Raw genomic sequence first — 17,184 nt, forward strand, 5'->3', positions numbered from 1 at the left:
TACTCATTTGTGTAGGAGGCTTTTGAAACAGCCCTTATGGCTGTGTAGGAGAGGGCAGACACCCACTGCAAATACCATTGTTTTGGGGCCCTCCGGTAGGAGTTTCACACAGAGCTGGAGTAGCAGCCCTCTCCGTGGGCAGCTCCTGTGACAGAAGAAATGGCTGTGCTGGCCATGTAGCAGTTGGGTCTGCTACAGAAATGGGAATGAAATTCATTTCTAAGGGAAGGAGGTGAATTTTCCTATTTGGTTCTCTTTTTTTTTAAGCAGGGATCTCTTCCACATGACCCAAACAACAGAAATGCTCCTGGCAAAAAGTACTCTGGTACTTCGGTAAGTGTCTGGCAAGGGATCGATTTCTTCATGTGTTTTATGACTTAGAAGATCACCCTTTTTTCAAAACCTAAATGGCAAAGATTAACTTTTACAAGGTTCCCTTAAAACACACCATGAGTTGGCTTTTGTGCAGTGTGAAACAGACCCTCAAGGCCCGGATCCCAGCGGTTTCACCTGCGCTAACTGCCTTTGGATACATTAATACATGGAGTGCACAAATGATTGCCAGACATTCAAAGCCAGGGCTTACCACCCTTATTCGAGTGATCACAGAGCCCTAAATGAGACACCCACAGGACTCCAGCTGTGTTTGTGTCAGAAGGGCTTTCCAGCTGCTAAAGATGCCCATGTGAAACCAGCAAAGCTAGAATTATACAGCAAAACATCGAGCACCCACACGGAACATGCTAAGAGTGTTTTGATAATGTTTTATAACATCAACACTGAGGGCTTTCGCTTCAGGCATGGGATCCTTGTTTAGATTATGTTGGATAGCCTGTTTTAGTTCGGTTTATGGGCACATCCTGTGCACTCTTGCACAGTTGAGCAATCCCATTCAATTCCAAAGGCTTATTTATGAGCGTAAAGATGACTTACAGTAATAAAGAGCTACACCCTTGTCGTTCCAGCACTCACCTGCTTACTGAGAATCTTATCATAGTACAAACAATGAAAAAAATATATACTCAGATTCCATTTTGAACCATGCCTGAGCAAAGCAGAGAAGGATAAACAAGGATCCTCCCACAGCTTCCAATTCCTGTAGTGGTTTGAGGTGAGAGAAGAAAATTTGAACTACGGTTCTTAGAAAGATGAAAAGTTCTCATTTCACTGTGGATTCGAGACTCACACTTCTGCCATTTTTTTCCTTCATAGAAATGAAACACCTGCTTTCAAATGCCATACTTCTGGGTTTTCTTTTGGGATTTTGGTTGTTGTTGATTGGGATTTTTTCATACTTTGAGTATTCCTTTCTGTCATTATATCAAAACTAAACTCTCATGCAAGACAACCTAACTTTATCAACATACTGCTGTGCGATAGAATTGCAAATTCAAATGGATTATAGGAATGCAGGAATTTGGGATTTTTAATTCTTGTTTCTGTTATATTTTGTCAGTGGTTTTATTTCCACCAGCGATAAGCCTCCATGTTTCTGTTTCACTTTTTTTTTTCCCCTACAGAAGGTACACCAGGCCTGTGCAGATTTTCATCCTGTTTGCTTCATGTCTCTCTGGGATAAAGGCCCTGCTGCAGCAGAGGACAGATTAACATCCTGGGGTAGGCCCAGCTCAGACGGAAACAGATCTTTCCCTGCCAGTCACATCCTACTGGGATTCTCCCTACACACAGGCAATTCAGGGAGAGGTTCCTGCCAATATAAATCCAACTGGGCTCTGTAAACAGAGAGAAGGACCAGAGACTATGAGCACCAGAGGGAGATTGCTTCCTTGTGATAGACTAAGCTAATAAATAAGTTTTTAAAAGACCAATATCTCAAATGCGGAGAGCTTTAAAGAAGGATCAGCTTATGCAAAACTTATGGCTGATGTTTTGGAAAAAAAAAAAGGTTACTTTCACTGGCTGAATGCATCCTTTATTTATACTGATAGGAATAAAATCCTTTTAAAGAAAGAAAGAAGGGAGTAAAGGCCTTGCCTATAACACCACAGCTTACCCCTACCAGTGCAACAGGCTACACTGGCATGCCAGAGCCAGAGAGGGAGACCCTGGAAATGTCTGTCCCTCATCGTGTGTCACCAGCTAATGTCCCCTAACAGATGTGAGCTAACAGCAGAGAGCTCATGTTAGACATGTCAGGCAGCTCTGGGCCCATCACCACAAGACAGACACTGAGGTGCTGGAGAGTGTCCAGAGAAGGGCAACAGAGCTGGGGAAGGGCCTGAGCTCAGTTGTATGAGGGAGCTGGGGGTGTTTAGCCTAGAGATAAGAAGACTGAGGGGAGATCTTATTGCTCTCTACAAAAAGGAGGTTGCAGCAGGACTGGACATCAGTAACAAGTGACAACGGGGGATGACCTCAGATTACACCAGTGGAGGTTTAGATTAGATATTGAGAAAAAAACCAAAAAATTACAGAAAGATCTATCAAGTATAGAATGTGCAGGGAAGCGGTGGAGTCACCGTCCCTGGAAATGTTAAAAAAATGTGTGGATATAACACTTGAGGACATGGTTTAGTGCTGAACATGGTCGTGGTGCTGGGTTGACAGCTGGACTCGGTGGCCTTAGAGGTCTTTCCCAACCTTAATGATTCTATGGCTGTATGATTTTAGACTGATTCTTAGCACAGCTTTTGCAAGAACTCCTTATATTTCATTCTGAGCATTTTTCCAATATTTAGTTTCCTATTAAACCTCATAAATTGAAATACAGACTGGAACAATATTGTCTGCTTTCTGTTACGTCATAACTAAAATCTGTAGACCCCATAAGAAATTACCACTGTGTCACCTGTGTCACAAGCCAAGCTTCTATGCTTCATATATCACTGAAGAGTTTTAGCTAGGGGTGATATATATTAAAAACACACGCGGCATTGAACAGGGCGGGGTGGAGAGGCTCGCACTGAGGTATTTGGTGGGGCTGTTTGGTTTCTTTTTTGTTGTAGAGTCAGTATTAGCAGGAAGGGACTAAACTAAGGAGGGGGAAGAGGACGAGAGGAGAAAAGGGAAAGAAATACGAAAAAAAAACCCCAAAAAAATGTAAAAAGAGAGAAAACTGAAAAAAAAAAAGAGGGGAAAAGCGATCACAGGCCCCCGAGGGTCTCTGGCAGAGCTGGGAGCCGCAGCTACCATGGACAGAGCCCGCCGCCCGCTCGGCCCCGCCCGCAGCGGAGGAGCCGCCGCGGCGCTCCCAGCGCGGCGCGGAGATGCCGGCCCCGGGAAGAGCCGGCCCCGGGAAGAGCCGGCCCCACCGGGCAACATCCTCCGTGCAGGAGCTCCAGCCAGGCCCCCAGAGCCGGGAGCGGCTCAGCCACGGGTTTATGGGCTCCGCCTCACGCGGTTTTATGGCGGTGTCTGGCTTAGGTTGGGCTCCCCTGTGTTGATTCAGGGCATCCTTCGGAACACCTGCCTCCGAGCGCAAAGCCGTGAAGTTCAGTTGCAATAAAAAGTTAATAAAAGGGTTTATTGCAGGGTGCGTAAGCCGAAAATTTTAAATTAATCAAGACAGCAGCTCACAGGCAACTTCAAAGGCTATTTTTTAAAACATAACAGTGTCCTACTATGTACAACACAAAAGCTTTGTGGTTAAAAAGGTTTTGTTTTGGACAAACTGTTCTTCCTGCAGAAGGGGAAATATGAACCCTGACAGATTTTCCTTTTGGCTATACAGCATATTCATCACAGGAATTCCATATTATGGATTCTGTAGCCCACTACTCCTGCAGGATGGTTATTAGTAACACCTATTTTACCTAGATAATGTGATGCTAAAGGGAAATCTGAATTTGGACACACTGCAATACATACAGGGAGAAAGGGATGCAACTCCATGTAAGCGTAGGGTTAAGTGTTGGAGAGGAGAAAAGAAACTTAGAAAAAAAGTTTAGAGAACTAATAGAAAATATCCTAATTCTCTAATTTGATTTAAAAGTCAGACTTCAATAAAAAAACCGGAATTCATTTCAAAAGAAAAACTGTTATAGTCAGTTGTCATAAACCTGTGCTTAGTAATGTCCTTAAAACCAAGTGCATTGCTGAGGATGTTATTTCATGACACTATTTACATCCTTCATAGAGAATGAAAAATTCTGAATGTATTTAGCTGGATAATGAGGTATTATCATGCTTCTATTTATTACTGATAGAGTTTCAATAGATTTTTTTGATATTTCCTGAGAATCCCCATAATTAATGACATGAATTCACCTGCTGGCATTTGAACATCAAGAATACACTGTTAATGCTGTCTGTATTTTGGTAACAGTACTCCCTTTCTTCAGTAAAGTGTGGAGTTTGTAATGCTTAGGAAATTCCTTCAGAATACAACTGGTTGAATATTATATCGTGGCTAAATGAGAGTTTTATGGAAACACTGAGCTTTCTGTAGAAAATTAAAAATAGTCTTCCAAATTAGGCTGCTGATCTGGTTGACAGTATTGAATTGAATATTGAATATCTACACTCACAATTTTGTGGTCCTCCAAGTTGTGCTCAGGGCTGGCCGAGTACTGAGAGGGTTTCAAAATAGCTGTGCTCTTTGAAAAAGTGTGTCCATGCTCTGGAATGTAACATATTACTTGAGGGTCACTGTTTCTTAAGGCAAAACGATGTGTGGTGGTATGGTTGTACAAAAATATGTATTGGGCCATGGTGACAGAGATGTGTCACTGCTTCTGGGGTAATAACCAGAAAACTATTCATGGTCACAGCTGCTGAAAATCTACCTAAAGTTATGGAAAATAGGGGGTGAGGAAGGTAAATTTCAGCTTTGTATACACCTTTTTAATAATTATTTGCTTATTTTCACAGGCACAAATATTTGTCCGCATAAGCGGAAGTTGACGGAACTCCATTGCACATCTATTAAAAGACATCGTTTACCACTAAAATCTGTGGCATCACAAAAGTATCCCACAAGAGCTGTGTTCTCTGTCTCAAAAACCCTGAAATATTATTATGCAAGTTAGAACAGCACCTCCTGGCAATAACCACAGCGTTGTGCTCCAGACCCCTCACCAGCTCCACCGCCCTTCTCTGGACACGCTCCAGCATCTCGATGTCTTTCTTGCAGTGAGGGGCCCAGAACTGGATGCAGCACTCGAGGTGCAGCCTCAGCAGCGCTGAGTACAGAGGCACAATGTGAAAACAAGCATTTGGATCAGCCCAAAAAATGGGCATTGGTGTCCCTGTTTGTGGGAGGGGAGATGGAGCTAGATGATCTTTAAGGTGCCTTCCCACCCAAACCACTCTGCGATTCCATGGTTTGCCAGCTATTACCAGATCAGACAGGAAGAACACCTGCACAAGAGGGCCAGTATGTATTCAGAAGGGCAACCCCTGCAAAGCAGGTCATGACATTTGCTGTTAGCACATCTACTCTTCATCATTTACTCCAAAACCACAAAATGTGTGTAATGGCCAGCACAGGCAGATTTAAGCAATGGTCTCACATTTCTTTTGATGTCTCATCAGATTTCTTGGTCTTTCCAAACACAAAGAGAGGAGCTGTTTCTCCCGAGCAACCTGTCCAGATCTGTGCATGAATATAACCCCAAATAACTACACAGTATGGTAATTAACTATCTCCTGGCTTTGTTATTTCTCTCATCTTTTCCATTTGGGAAACCTCTGGTCAGCTTTCCTATGGTCTGTTCTTTTAGTCAAACTGTTTCCATCATCCAACTTAGATCACATTTCACTTCATACCACAATACCGAAGGTGGCAATTCTTTTCTCCAAAGAGGTGAGACCTTCCTGAATACAGAGGAGGTTTATGCTGATGGAAAACTGTCACACTGCTCTCCTATCCAGTAGTATGTTCTAAAAGGTTAACATTAGACTGCCACTCAAAAATCCTTACCCATTTTATTAAAAAAAAAAAAATTAAATATTCCTTTGAAAAATCAGAGGCCTGAAGTAATTTCCAGTAACATTTGATGAGAACTTTAGGATATTCTCTTCCAGTGAGGGTATTAGAACTCATAGAGTAATTCAGCCATTTGTTTTCAAACCTCAAAATGCTTGAAGGAGAAAATAAACAGTGCAATGCAAGAATTGTCAAAGGGAGTAGTTAGATGAAGATAGCAGAATTTAGGAAAATCTTTAATGCTATATTTTCTATTATGTTAATCGATTTTTTTAGCTGATTAAATATATTGATGTTGGTACTGTAGTAAAATCACAGAAACTGAATGCGCCAATTTTGCTGGCTTCCTTTTTTTCCTCTAGGCATGCTTATAAAATATGAATTTTGCACGAAAAAAAAAAATTAAAACCCAGCAGGAAACTTTCTTTCTCATGAAATCCATACTTTCCAAAGGCTGATGGCTCAGTTTTCCCAGAGTTGCAGAGTCTCCTAATGAAAATGCCCTGGGCTCCACCACAGAGCAGTCACTGATCTAGAGCCATTCACAGGGTATGAATTTTATGTGATAGCAGAAAACACGGCAGGTGTAATACCTACAGACTGGATATCAGGACAAAGAGGAGAGGCTGGCAAGAGTGGTTTGATTTTGTTTGATAGGAATGAGAGGGAAAAAATGAATTAGAATATATTCTTAATTTTTTTCAGGCAATAGAAAAGCTGAAATGGAACTTCTGACACTTCCAATAATTTTTCAAAAAGCTCCAAAAGTAGAGCAAACATCTTGAAACTTATGTTTTTACATTTCTCAGATTTGAAGCATTGAAAATCAAGAAGATCCATCAAAACAGATCAATTCAAGAAGGAAAAAAAAAAGTTCTCATCTCTGATAGTCTGTTGGGTTTTTATTTGAATAAACAAATTAAAGGTCTGCCAAAAGATGACATCAAGTTATTTGTTCCAAATGTTTCTTGCAGACTCCGGAGAGCCTTACTCAGTTTTTGCTTGCTGACCCTCTGTGGAGGCCCTGATTCTGCACCACCATCTATTTCAGGAATCTCCAGGTCAGTTCCCTACAGCAGCTCCACAAATACTATTCAAGGTGTGCGAGGATAATAAGTACAACTGCAAAACGCACCCACAGATACCACTTCAGTATTCCAATAAGAGTCCAAGTTTTCCTTCCCTGCTAAGCACCCAACTGCCACAGAAAACCTCTGAACACTCAGCAGCTTTTGAAGACCAAAAGCCTGGCTTCAGAAGACCAAAACACTTTAATTTTTATTTCTATTTTGGGGAATATTTTTTTTCTTGTTCCTGGTTTAAGAATGCTTGAAATTATGACCACAGCAGCTCTAAGGTAAGTTTAGACCCATTGTTTTCAGTTAGAAGATGCTCTTCTATTTACACTTCTCAGTTATTTAGAAAAACAAAAGGAAACCAAATATAGAAATATCCTTTCCAGGTGTCACTTGCTCGGGGGGTGGGAATACCAGGGGAAAAGCTATGAATTACTTTCTAAGCTCTTGTTTAGCCTGGGATATGCAAAGGTTAACATCCTTTACCTCACTTGGTGTGTGTAACCCCATTACTTCTTAACCCCAAAGTTACAATCAGCAACGCTCCCAAGCTTTCACTCTTTCCCAATATGAAAACCCTGGGAACCCTATGCAATTCAGAGCCTTTCCTTCCTTGAGAGGAAGGAAAAACAGACTTTTGTTTTTTAAAGAAAAAGCTTTCAGGATGTTCTGCAATGCAAAGAGGAAGCCACCAAACTGTAGGGCAGGAAAGAGAGTTAATTGAATGTCTTGATAGCCAAGTAATACAAGCATAATTGATTTAATCCAGAAATCTTTCAACAATCAAATATGAACCACACAAAAATTTGCTGTGAGAGTGTTTTTGCAAGACATTCTGGTAAGTGATGAAACATAACAATGTAATTCAGGCTGCATTTATCACATCTTCACTACAAATATTGCAGCACTGCTAACTTCAGAAAAATAAGAGATGTTCTCCCTACCTGAGAGGTGACCGAGGCAGGGAGGTAATACATATTCTGCACATCAGACTGTGCTTTAGAGTCTCACATGCCCTGGAAAACTACCTCACAGCCATGTTCTCACCCATCCCAGTGGGGAAACTCCAGCAGGAACAGATTCAAACTTAATGAGGGAACAAGCTATGAATCAGGAGAATCACTTTGCTTGCAAAAGCCTGCATCCACTCACCATCCTTCCCAAAATGCTGCTCAGCTTTATCATGTATCAGAAAATTCCACCTCTCCCTCCCTCTTGACCCACCCTAAATAACAGGCTACAGCTGGGGGCAAAACAAGCTGCTTCCTTGGGCTTTGGAAAGGATGACACTACCAAAAACCTTGGTGAAACATCTCTGGAAGTGTAAAGACAGCCCCTGGTTGAATGTCCTTTGCTTTGAGCAAAGTCTTGCAACTGGAAATACTTTTGAAGCAACTGGAATAAAGTGTGTTGTGTGAGAAAGTGGTGGCACACATCCTGGGCTCATGACCCACCTGTGGCCCTGGGCTCCTGTTGTCCACAGCAAGCCACTTAACATTGCTGGGCCTCAGGTCCTTCTCCACAGGCAGGATAATTCCTCCTCAGGCCAGAGGAGAAGATCAGGGACTGAGAACTGTAAGTAGTGCCTAAATTAGCCTTAGGCAAGCTCCCAGCTTTACATGTCTGTAGGATGGTTGTGCAGTCCTACCACAAATCATCACAGCTTGTATACAGTCGGCATTTTGAGGGACCTTCATGTAACACCGGCCCTTAGTTCAGCATTAGTACTGGCATGAGAAAAATAAAATAATGTAAACTGTGGCTAATATAAAGCAAATACTGAATTTACTTTCACCCACAGCAACTGAAATCCAAAGCGGACAAGCTGTGTGGAAGCACTTATCCCCCTTTTCATTGCTTTCCAAAATGGAGTATGAAAGAGCCCCCTCCCCGCTCTGAAAGGGATCCCTGCTTCCCCTGCCTTCCCTCTTTGCTCTGACCCTGTGGACAGCCCACTCCCGCTCCAGTGGAATAACAGCAAGGCTTCTCCCAGCCTCTCCAGCCGCAAAACGTTTAGGCAGAACTATCTTTTCTGTGTTAAAAACCCCCAAGAAATAAATGCACCACCCTCCTCCTTTTTTGAAGGAGACTTCAGAGAAGAGATATTGTAGGAGACATTGTCATGCACGGCTCTTACAGAAGCTGGGCCGATGGATTTAATAAATGAATGAATAAATAAATAAAAAAGCCGATCTCCTCGCACTGCTCCCAGGAGAAGTGGGGGCAGCCCCAGCTGGCAGGGAAGGGGGACCGGGGTGTAGCTGCTGGTCGCGGATGCCGCCCCGGAGCCGGGAGCGAGCAGGAACCTTTCTCGGGCAGGATAAAAATGTTGACTGTAGATAAGCGAGGTGCAGGTGGGGACTGAGGGCACGGCGGCGGCTCCGGCCGGTCCCCGGGGTTTGCTTTTGGGGTTTATGGGAAGCAGGTGATGCCGCTCAACGGACTCGAGCTTATTCAGCGTGTGCCCTGAACCAGAGTTCAGTCAGTACACGTCGGCGGTCCGGGCATCTCCCGGCTTTGCAGAGCCTTTGGAGGAGGAAGGGAGCAGAGAAAACAAATAAAAGCTCAGAAACTTGCAGAGTCAAATGCTTTCCCCTGTCCGGGGCCGCAATTCCGATAGCTCCGCTTGCTCGTTGCGGGGCGCATCTCAGAGGTGCCGGGCTGCTGGGTGCAGGCTCGGCATCCTGCCCGGGCTTATCGGCCCCGGACGGGGTAGAGGGACGGGCCACCTCCCGGCGCGTCCCGCCACAGCAGCGGTGACGGGTCCCGCGCTGCCCGCGCATCTCCCACGCGTGCCGGGGTCCCGCAGGCCGGGGGGCGACGTGCTGTCCGTCCCGTCCCCCCGCACCTGCCGGGCTCTGCCACCCTCTGAGCCAGAGGATTTTGCAGCGCAGTGCAGTGTTACACCTCAGCCCGTACGTGATGCGCTGCTCGCTTTCCATCCTGGCTCCTGCTTCAGGATAAAACTGCGTTTCTGAGCGTCGGATGGGAACAAAAAAAAGCCCCCAAGGCCGAAGATGTTGAAACACAAAAATATCAGTGGGTGGTTGTAGCTGAAATGATACGAGCTGACCCGGTAGGGTCGAGGGATTTGCTTGTCCTGAGCAGGTCTTTTAAACACCAATCTGACAAGCCGGAGAGGGGTTTACCGCGCCGGTAGGCCGGGTGTCCTGTTTCAGCGAGTCACGTACCATTAAAGAGGCACTTTTACAAGTTTGCAGCGAGGCGCTGAGGCATTCAAAGCTGCTCGCTCGGGAGGAAAACCTGCGGCGGCAGCGCTTGGGGAAAGGGTTAACCCGCTGGCCGCCCTGCCTGGGAAATGATGGTAAATTACCCGGCGCGTTCTCTCGGGGAAGAAATTAGACTTCAAAAGGGCTGGAGCCCTTCTGAATATATATCAAGCAGATGGGCTGATGCGCTGTCTCGCTGATGTGCCATTGATTAACCGCCCCACAAAAGTGCTGCGGCCCCGCTCGCCCGCGGGTGCGCGCCGCCGCCCGCCTCTCTCCCGGGCACCCCGGCGGCGGCAGCGCGCCTCGGAGTTGAGCGAGGGAAAAGGGCTGGCCGCTGCAAGACACCGGGAAAGAAAGATAAGAAGACATCAGAGAGGGGAGAGCAGGGGAAGAAGGGGAAGAAAAAGAAAACCAACCCAACAAAAAACAAACAACAAAACACACGGGGAAAAAACCAGGGTGAAATACAAAAATAAATCTCTTCAGAAACGGAGGGGATTTCCTTTCTCATCCCCAAATCTCGCCTTCCCTGTCAGCACTACGGAGAGCCTATCCCCGCGCTGCACAAGCTCCCATCCCAAGTTCCAGCTGCGCTCCGCGCTGCAGCGGGTGCGACGGGCCGGCACCTCCCCACCCCCAGCAACCTCTGTTAAACCGAACTGGGAGCGAAAAGCTGCGGGGAGCGGCAGAAGACCCGAGCTGTTCCCCCTCCCCGCTGCCTGACGGGGCAGAGGCGGCAGCTCCGCCGCTGGCGCCCAGCGGGGAAGAGCCTGGCTGCGGCCCCGGGCTGGGGGGCTGCGGGTGTCGCATCCATCCCCGGAACAGCTCAGTAAAAATGCCTGCTCCCTCCTCCCGGGTCTAAGCGGGGAGGGAGAAAAGCACACGCCAGAAAGTCACCCATTGTAGCGTTTAAATGCTTCACCGCTCAAACCGCCTTTGACACGCCTTGGCTGGGCTCCCGAAGGCATCCCGAGCCATTCGATAGCACTACAGAAGAGGCCTCTCTGTCTGCCCCGCTCTGGGCAGCCTGGAAATGGCCAGCGGCGGCAGCGGCAGCGCACACACCGCACATGATCAGCGCACCCAGCGCACAGGTGCAGCGCAGCCCGCGGAGCCGCGCTCCCATCCACTGCCGGGGATGCAGCAGCTCTGGAAAACGTCCTTAGAGAGAGTCCGCCTGAAGTTAACAGGAGGTGGCGGCAGGGCAGCAGTGGTTTTCCGAGGCCCCAGCCCAGCTCCGGGAGCGCAGCCGGTCGTGCGCCCCAGCCCCGGCCCCGGCGGACACACAGCCCCGAGCAAAGCCCCTTCCGCGTTGCAAGCACTTGGCTAGGGGCGGAAAACTTTGTCCTCTTGTCCCCCGCGGTGCGCCGGCAGCTCCTCGCTCCAGCCTGGCTTGCCCGCGGAGAGGATGCTTCCCACGCGGGGCCGGCAGGGTCCCCCTCACCCACGCACAAGCGGATCCCTCGCCACTTTCCGCGCATTTTTCTCTCCCGGATAAGCCCGTCACGGGCACAAGTGACAACGGGTGACCAGACACAAGGTCGGCTCCTGCCGGGTACCGGCATCGGTGCCCGTGGGTGGCAGTGTCAGAGGTGGGGCCTCGGGAGTCAGGGGCGCACAGAGAATCACAAGCCGGGAGGTGCCCCATGCGGGGACGGGGCTGTGGGGCGGAAAGTTTCCGGGGCGCTTCCCTCTGCTCCCGCACGGAGAGAGGGATTTCTACGTGTGTCCATCGCTGCTGCAGCGGCTCGGACCCCTGTGAGCGAGTGCACGTGTGTGCAGGCGGCCACGCGTGTGCACGCCCGGCAGTGCCGGCCTCCGCGTGGGCTCGCCCGTCCCTCTGTGGGCGCCTGCCTCTCCGCACTGTCGGAGCAGACACGCTGGGCCGTTCCTGCGTATCTTTTTCTCCTCCTTTGTCTCCCTTTCTTTGGCTTTGACTCTTTCAGGTGCCCCGGCGGTGCCCTCGCGTGCTGCTGGTTGCTGGGAGGTGGCGTGGCTGCCACTGCGCTGCTGTTGTGCGAGGGGAGGGAGGGAAGGGGGCTTGAATGCTGGCTGTTGTGCTCGGCTGGGGTGGGGGGCCGCCGAGGAGGAGGAGGCCGATGATGATGATGATGGAGGGGAGGGGGTGACGATGGAGCTCACCGCGGGCGCGCAGCTCCCTGGGGAGCCGCCTGAAAGGCCGCTGCGCTCACCAGCTGACAACGCGTGCTCCGCTCCAGACACGGCGCACCGCGGCCGGGAGCGAGGCCAGACCCCCCCTCCGCCCTCCAGCCCCCCCTGTCCCCCCCCTCATTGTCCGCCCCAAAGCATTGTCCGCCCCGTTCTAATTAAGAAACACTGGCCCCACGGCCAGCTCCCCCCTTAACCCCCCCCGTGGTTCCTGCGCTTTTCTGGTCTCCCCTCTCTGGGTTTAACCCTTTCTCCCCCTTCCCTTCCTCCTCCCTCCCCGAGGCCAGAGGTTGAGCAAACAGCAGCCGGAGAGCTGCACGGCAGAGATGCGCCACGGCCCCGCCACCACCGCGCCTCGTCCCGCTCCGTCCCCCCGAAACCCTCGCCGCCGGGACGGCCGGGCAGAGCCACGCACCGGAGCCCGCGGCCGTTCTTCATCCGGCGACCCAGGCTCAAAAGTCAGCGGAGCCGCCGCGAGCCTCGCACAAAGGCGACCGCCTCCCCAAGCCCCCCGAGCCGCCGCGGTCGTTTCGCACACCCCGGAGGACAGTTAGCGCTCAGCCAAAATTTAACGCTCGGATAGTGCGCTTCTGACTCGCCCTTTTCAAATAAAAGCCCGTTTAGGATGATAAAACCCCACGAAGCAAACCGGGCGAGACTGCTTCCAGGGGCTGGTGCGCGTCCCCGCTCTTGTTAAAAAACTTTGCGGTAGTCTATACAAAACAAACACTGTCGCAAGCTCAATAAAGCGATTTATCCATCTTCATTACTTAAAGAAATGTTGTCTCTTTGTTTGTTTGGGAGATATTAAGCATGCTTAGCTTGCAACACATAGTTGATTCCTTTGCTAGTATCTTGGATACTTGGAGCTGACTTTGGAAGGTAGGAGCTAATTGCTAATAATGGAGAGAAAGGAACCAGCCAGCATAGCGGGAGTGGCCTGGCATATGGGGAATGAGCGGTCTGAAATACTCAATGTTCAAGTTTCCAAAATATTAATGAGATTATAGCAACCTGCAGCTATACGTTACAGCTTGTTAACGGAGTGCAAGAGAGGGGGGCTGCCAAGCGGTTGTTATGCAAACTCTATAGCTGAACCTTAAAATGGGAATGCGGCTGGGTATCTCTTTCAAAGAAGAGTTAAAAAAAAAAAAGAAAAAAAAGAAAAACAAAAAGAAGAAGAAAAAGCCCCTCAGAGGGCGAGCGCTGCGCTGAGGCTACGAGCACCAGCCGCGCCATGCGCTGCGCTCGTCTGTCGGGGGAAGGGACCCGACCGAGGGAGCGGGGAGGATTTTGATGCGCTCTTTTCCACCACCTCGCGTGTTCGCAGCCGCAGAAGCAGCGCCCGGGACGGCGGGGCGGCGAGAGGTTGCACGCACCCCTTCAACTCATGGCCGGCACCCCCGGGACCCCTCCGCGGGTGCTGCCCCTCAGTCACGGGTACCCGCGCCGGGTACATCCCCAAACTAAACCAAATAAACAAAACAGCATCCCCAAAGTCGGTGGTTTTGTGCTCCGCCGCATCACTCCCGTTATGGGATCCCTCGCGTGCCCCCTAAGATACGAGACGGGCTTCCACAGCCCAGAAATCAGTGCCGGTAACCAAAGCTGACCTACCCCGACAAAGCAGGCGTTTTAATAGGAAGGGAAATGACCCTCCCGATAAACTTTCCACCCTGTGGGACCGTACCCCCTTTCGGCAGGTACGGGCGGCGGCCGCGGGTGCTGGCGGCGGGCAGGGCAGGGCGACAGCCTGGGGTTACCGGGGGGGCAGGTGCCCTGTTTCTGCAGGGGAAAGCGACACCCTCACGGGCTTCGATCCCGCGGGAGCCGCTCCCCCGGCGGCGCCTGGTTAACTGATCACCTCTCCGACACCCCTCTCTCAGTGTCACCTGATGAACCCAGCGGAACCTCGGCACCGACACGGCTCCGGTTTAGCCCCGGGTCTGGTGTCACGCGCGGGCTGGGCTAAGCATCAGCCAATCCCCCATTCCCGTCCGGGTTTAGCTCGAGCCCAGGGGCCACATCCTGATCCCCCGGCGACCCGCGGCGCTGCTCGCGTGTCCCCAAAACCCCGCCGGCTTCCCCGCCCGCTCCCGGCCCTTTTTGCTCGGCTGATACAGAGGAGGCTCCGTGGGGAGATCCGGTCGCGTCCCCGACTAGAGGAGGAGGTGGGAAGAAGGGAATGATGTGACTCGAGCGGTTGTGCGGGGACAGGCGCTACAGAGCAGCGACAAGCTCCTTACCCTGCACTTGTTGCAATTATCCCGGCTCCGCTGGGAACTGCGGGACGGAAACGGGACACGGTCCCGGCGGTGCAGGGAGCAGAGGGAGTGCTGCTCCACGCGGGGCAGAGCCCGCCCCGGCCCCGGGGTCCGCCCGTCCCTCTGCAAGCAGCCGGGGCGCCCCATCGGCTTCCCGGCGTATCGCCCTCGCCTCTGTACCTCTCACCACCGCCGCGGAGTTTCACACCACCGCGGCGACGGGAGGGTGAGGGGAGAAGTTGAACCCGACCACGCTTTGAGGCTGATTTTGTTTTGGTTGTTTTTTTTTTTTTTTCCCACGTTTATTTGATTTGAAAAAAAAAAATTTAGAATTAAAATACATAAAACAATGGCAGCTGGCTTTGCTAAAATCAAAATAAACGATTCTTGTCGTAGAAAAGAATTTTTTTTTTAAAAAAGAGAGAAGCAGAAAGAATTGCAAACACTGCATAATAAATACGTTTCCTATTACCACAAAAGGAAGATAAAACGGACATAAAAGTTTGACACGACAAAACTGGTTTCGTTTTTAAGAGAGCGTTATGATTAAGTGGCTTAATTAAATATTGGTCTCCAATTGGCAGTTAGTAGCTTTCCTCTTGAAACTGCATCTCCAGCCGCTGATAAAGTGCTTGCGCCAAGTTTCCCCCACAAAAGACGCCGACATGGTGCTCTAAGGAACATCCAAATTTTCTCCGCTATTTACAGGTTAAGACGGTGCGTTATTGACTTTGTGTGTGTGTGTGTGTGTGTGTGTGTGTTTCCACAGCAATACGACCCACGGCAGGATCGGTGTCCTGGAAGACGGGGGTGTCAGGGCGGGTTCACGGCCGGGTGGGGATGGCGCCGGCGGCATCGCGGCACCCCCGGGGCCAGGCTTTCTCCCTGCGCATCACCTGCTCGCCGACGGGGCGAGCCAGGCTCCGCGCTGCGAGGTGGCGTGTTGGCAGGAGGGAACGGCAACGACTTCTAGGCGAAAGAAACTTTCGAAGTGTTAACTAAAAATGAAAACAAACCAACCGACCCTGAGAGACAGGGCGGGTACAGTCACTCGCTAACAGCCATCCCCCCTGGACTAACCAGGGGCTGCCGGGGTGGGAGACGAAGGGGTGGATTTCAAAGCGACCGAGGGGAGCCGATGCCGTCCGTGGCGGCACCGCGTTCGGCTGCTCACCCCACGGCGGAGTCTGTGCTTCGAGGGGCGGCCTTGGGGGGTGCCAGGGACGACACCCCTGCCTTAGCTGGCCTCATCCGAATCGCTGTAGTGGGAGCGAGGCGAGAACTCCCCGTCGCTCCTGTGGGACCGGGGTGACGTCTTGCTCCTCTCCTGCGGCGGCTGCCCGGGCTGCGGCATGAGGAGGGCGGGGGAAGGGGCTCTCTGTCCCATCAGGGCGCTCTCCGCAAAGGAGAAGTGCAGCGGGTCGAGCTGCACCGAGTAGCCCCCCGCGGCCGGCGGAGGGGGGAAGCGAGTCCTGCCGTGCCCGGGGGGCGACGCTCTGGGCGGCCCCGGCGGCGGCGCCGGTGGCCCCGGCGGCGCTCCAGCCCCTGCGGCGGCGCAGGGCGGCTCGAAGGGGGCCCCGCGGTGCTCGGCCTTGCCGGGGGCGTCGGGAGGGGCGGCGGGGCCGTGCAGTAGCTCGGCCAGGGCGCTGATGTAGATCTGAGCCATCTGCAGCGTCTCGTACTTGGAGAGCTTCTTGTCGTTGTTGAAGGAGGGGATGACATTGCGCAGCTGGTCGAAGGCGTGGTTCAGCCCGTGCATCCGCCGCCGCTCCCGCGCGTTGGCCGCCAGCCGCCGCTGCTTCTGCACGCCGCTCACCTGCGCCCGCAGCCCGGGGCCGCCGCCGCCGCCCCGCGGCCGCCCGCCGCCCCGCGCCCCGCCGGGGCTGCTCCCGCCGCCCCGCGCCGCGCCGCCCTCCGCCGCCGCCTCCTCGTCCTCCCCGGGCAGCAGGTAGCGCGGCGAGGCGGCGGCGGCGGGCAGGCGGGCGGCGCAGCACACGCCGAGCCACGAGCCCGGGGCGAAGCCGCCGCACCCGCTCTGCTCCGGGCCCGGCGGCGGCTCGGGCGGCCCCGGCGGCTCCCGGGCGCGCTCTGCCCACGGCAAGCTCATGGCTCTACCGCCGCGCGCCCATGGGGCCGCGCGCAGCCCCCGCCTCGCGCGTGGCGCCCCGACGGCTCCGGTGTCGGCCGGGCCCGCGCCCCCCTTTAAGGAGCGGCACGCGCCGGGGTCCCCCCCGCCCCCGCGCCCCCCTCCCCCTCCCTCCCCTCCCTCGCGCCCCACCCCTCCCGCCGCACGCCCTCCACTCGCGCCGGTCGCGTGTCGGCGCGGCCAATGGCGCGCGCGCGCGCGGGGCCGGCGCGTGCGGGGAGCCAATGGCGCGCGGGGCGCGGGGGGAGCGGAGGCCGCTGCCGACGGCGGCGGGGGGGGTGAGCCCGGGCCGGCGGCACGCGCGGCCCCGCCCCGCCCCGCCCCGGGCAGGCGCGCGCCGGGCGGGCTCCCCGCGCGCGGCGGGGCGGAACTGGGTGGGGGTGCCCGGGAGCGCCCCGACGGCGCGTCC

General features: G+C 52.4%; 1 protein-coding gene across 1 annotated transcript; it reads right to left on the bottom strand.

Annotated features, from left to right (window-relative positions):
* Positions 1 to 14,990: 14,990 nt before the first annotated feature.
* Positions 14,991 to 16,736, bottom strand: ATOH1 (atonal bHLH transcription factor 1). The gene has a single exon (XM_032110412.1). The coding sequence runs from the start codon at positions 16,734 to 16,736 to the stop codon at positions 15,867 to 15,869; it is 870 nt and encodes a 289-aa protein (XP_031966303.1). The 3' UTR covers positions 14,991 to 15,866.
* Between the last annotated feature and the right edge of the window lie 448 nt (positions 16,737 to 17,184).

Source organism: Corvus moneduloides, chromosome 5 (assembly GCF_009650955.1).
Source record: "Corvus moneduloides isolate bCorMon1 chromosome 5, bCorMon1.pri, whole genome shotgun sequence".
In the NCBI taxonomy this organism is placed as follows: Eukaryota; Metazoa; Chordata; class Aves; order Passeriformes; family Corvidae; genus Corvus; species Corvus moneduloides.

Bases quoted from the DNA above. Each gene is read 5' to 3' on its own strand.
- ATOH1 (XM_032110412.1), bottom strand. From the start codon at position 16,736: ATGAGCTTGCCGTGGGCAGAGCGCGCCCGGGAGCCGCCGGGGCCGCCC.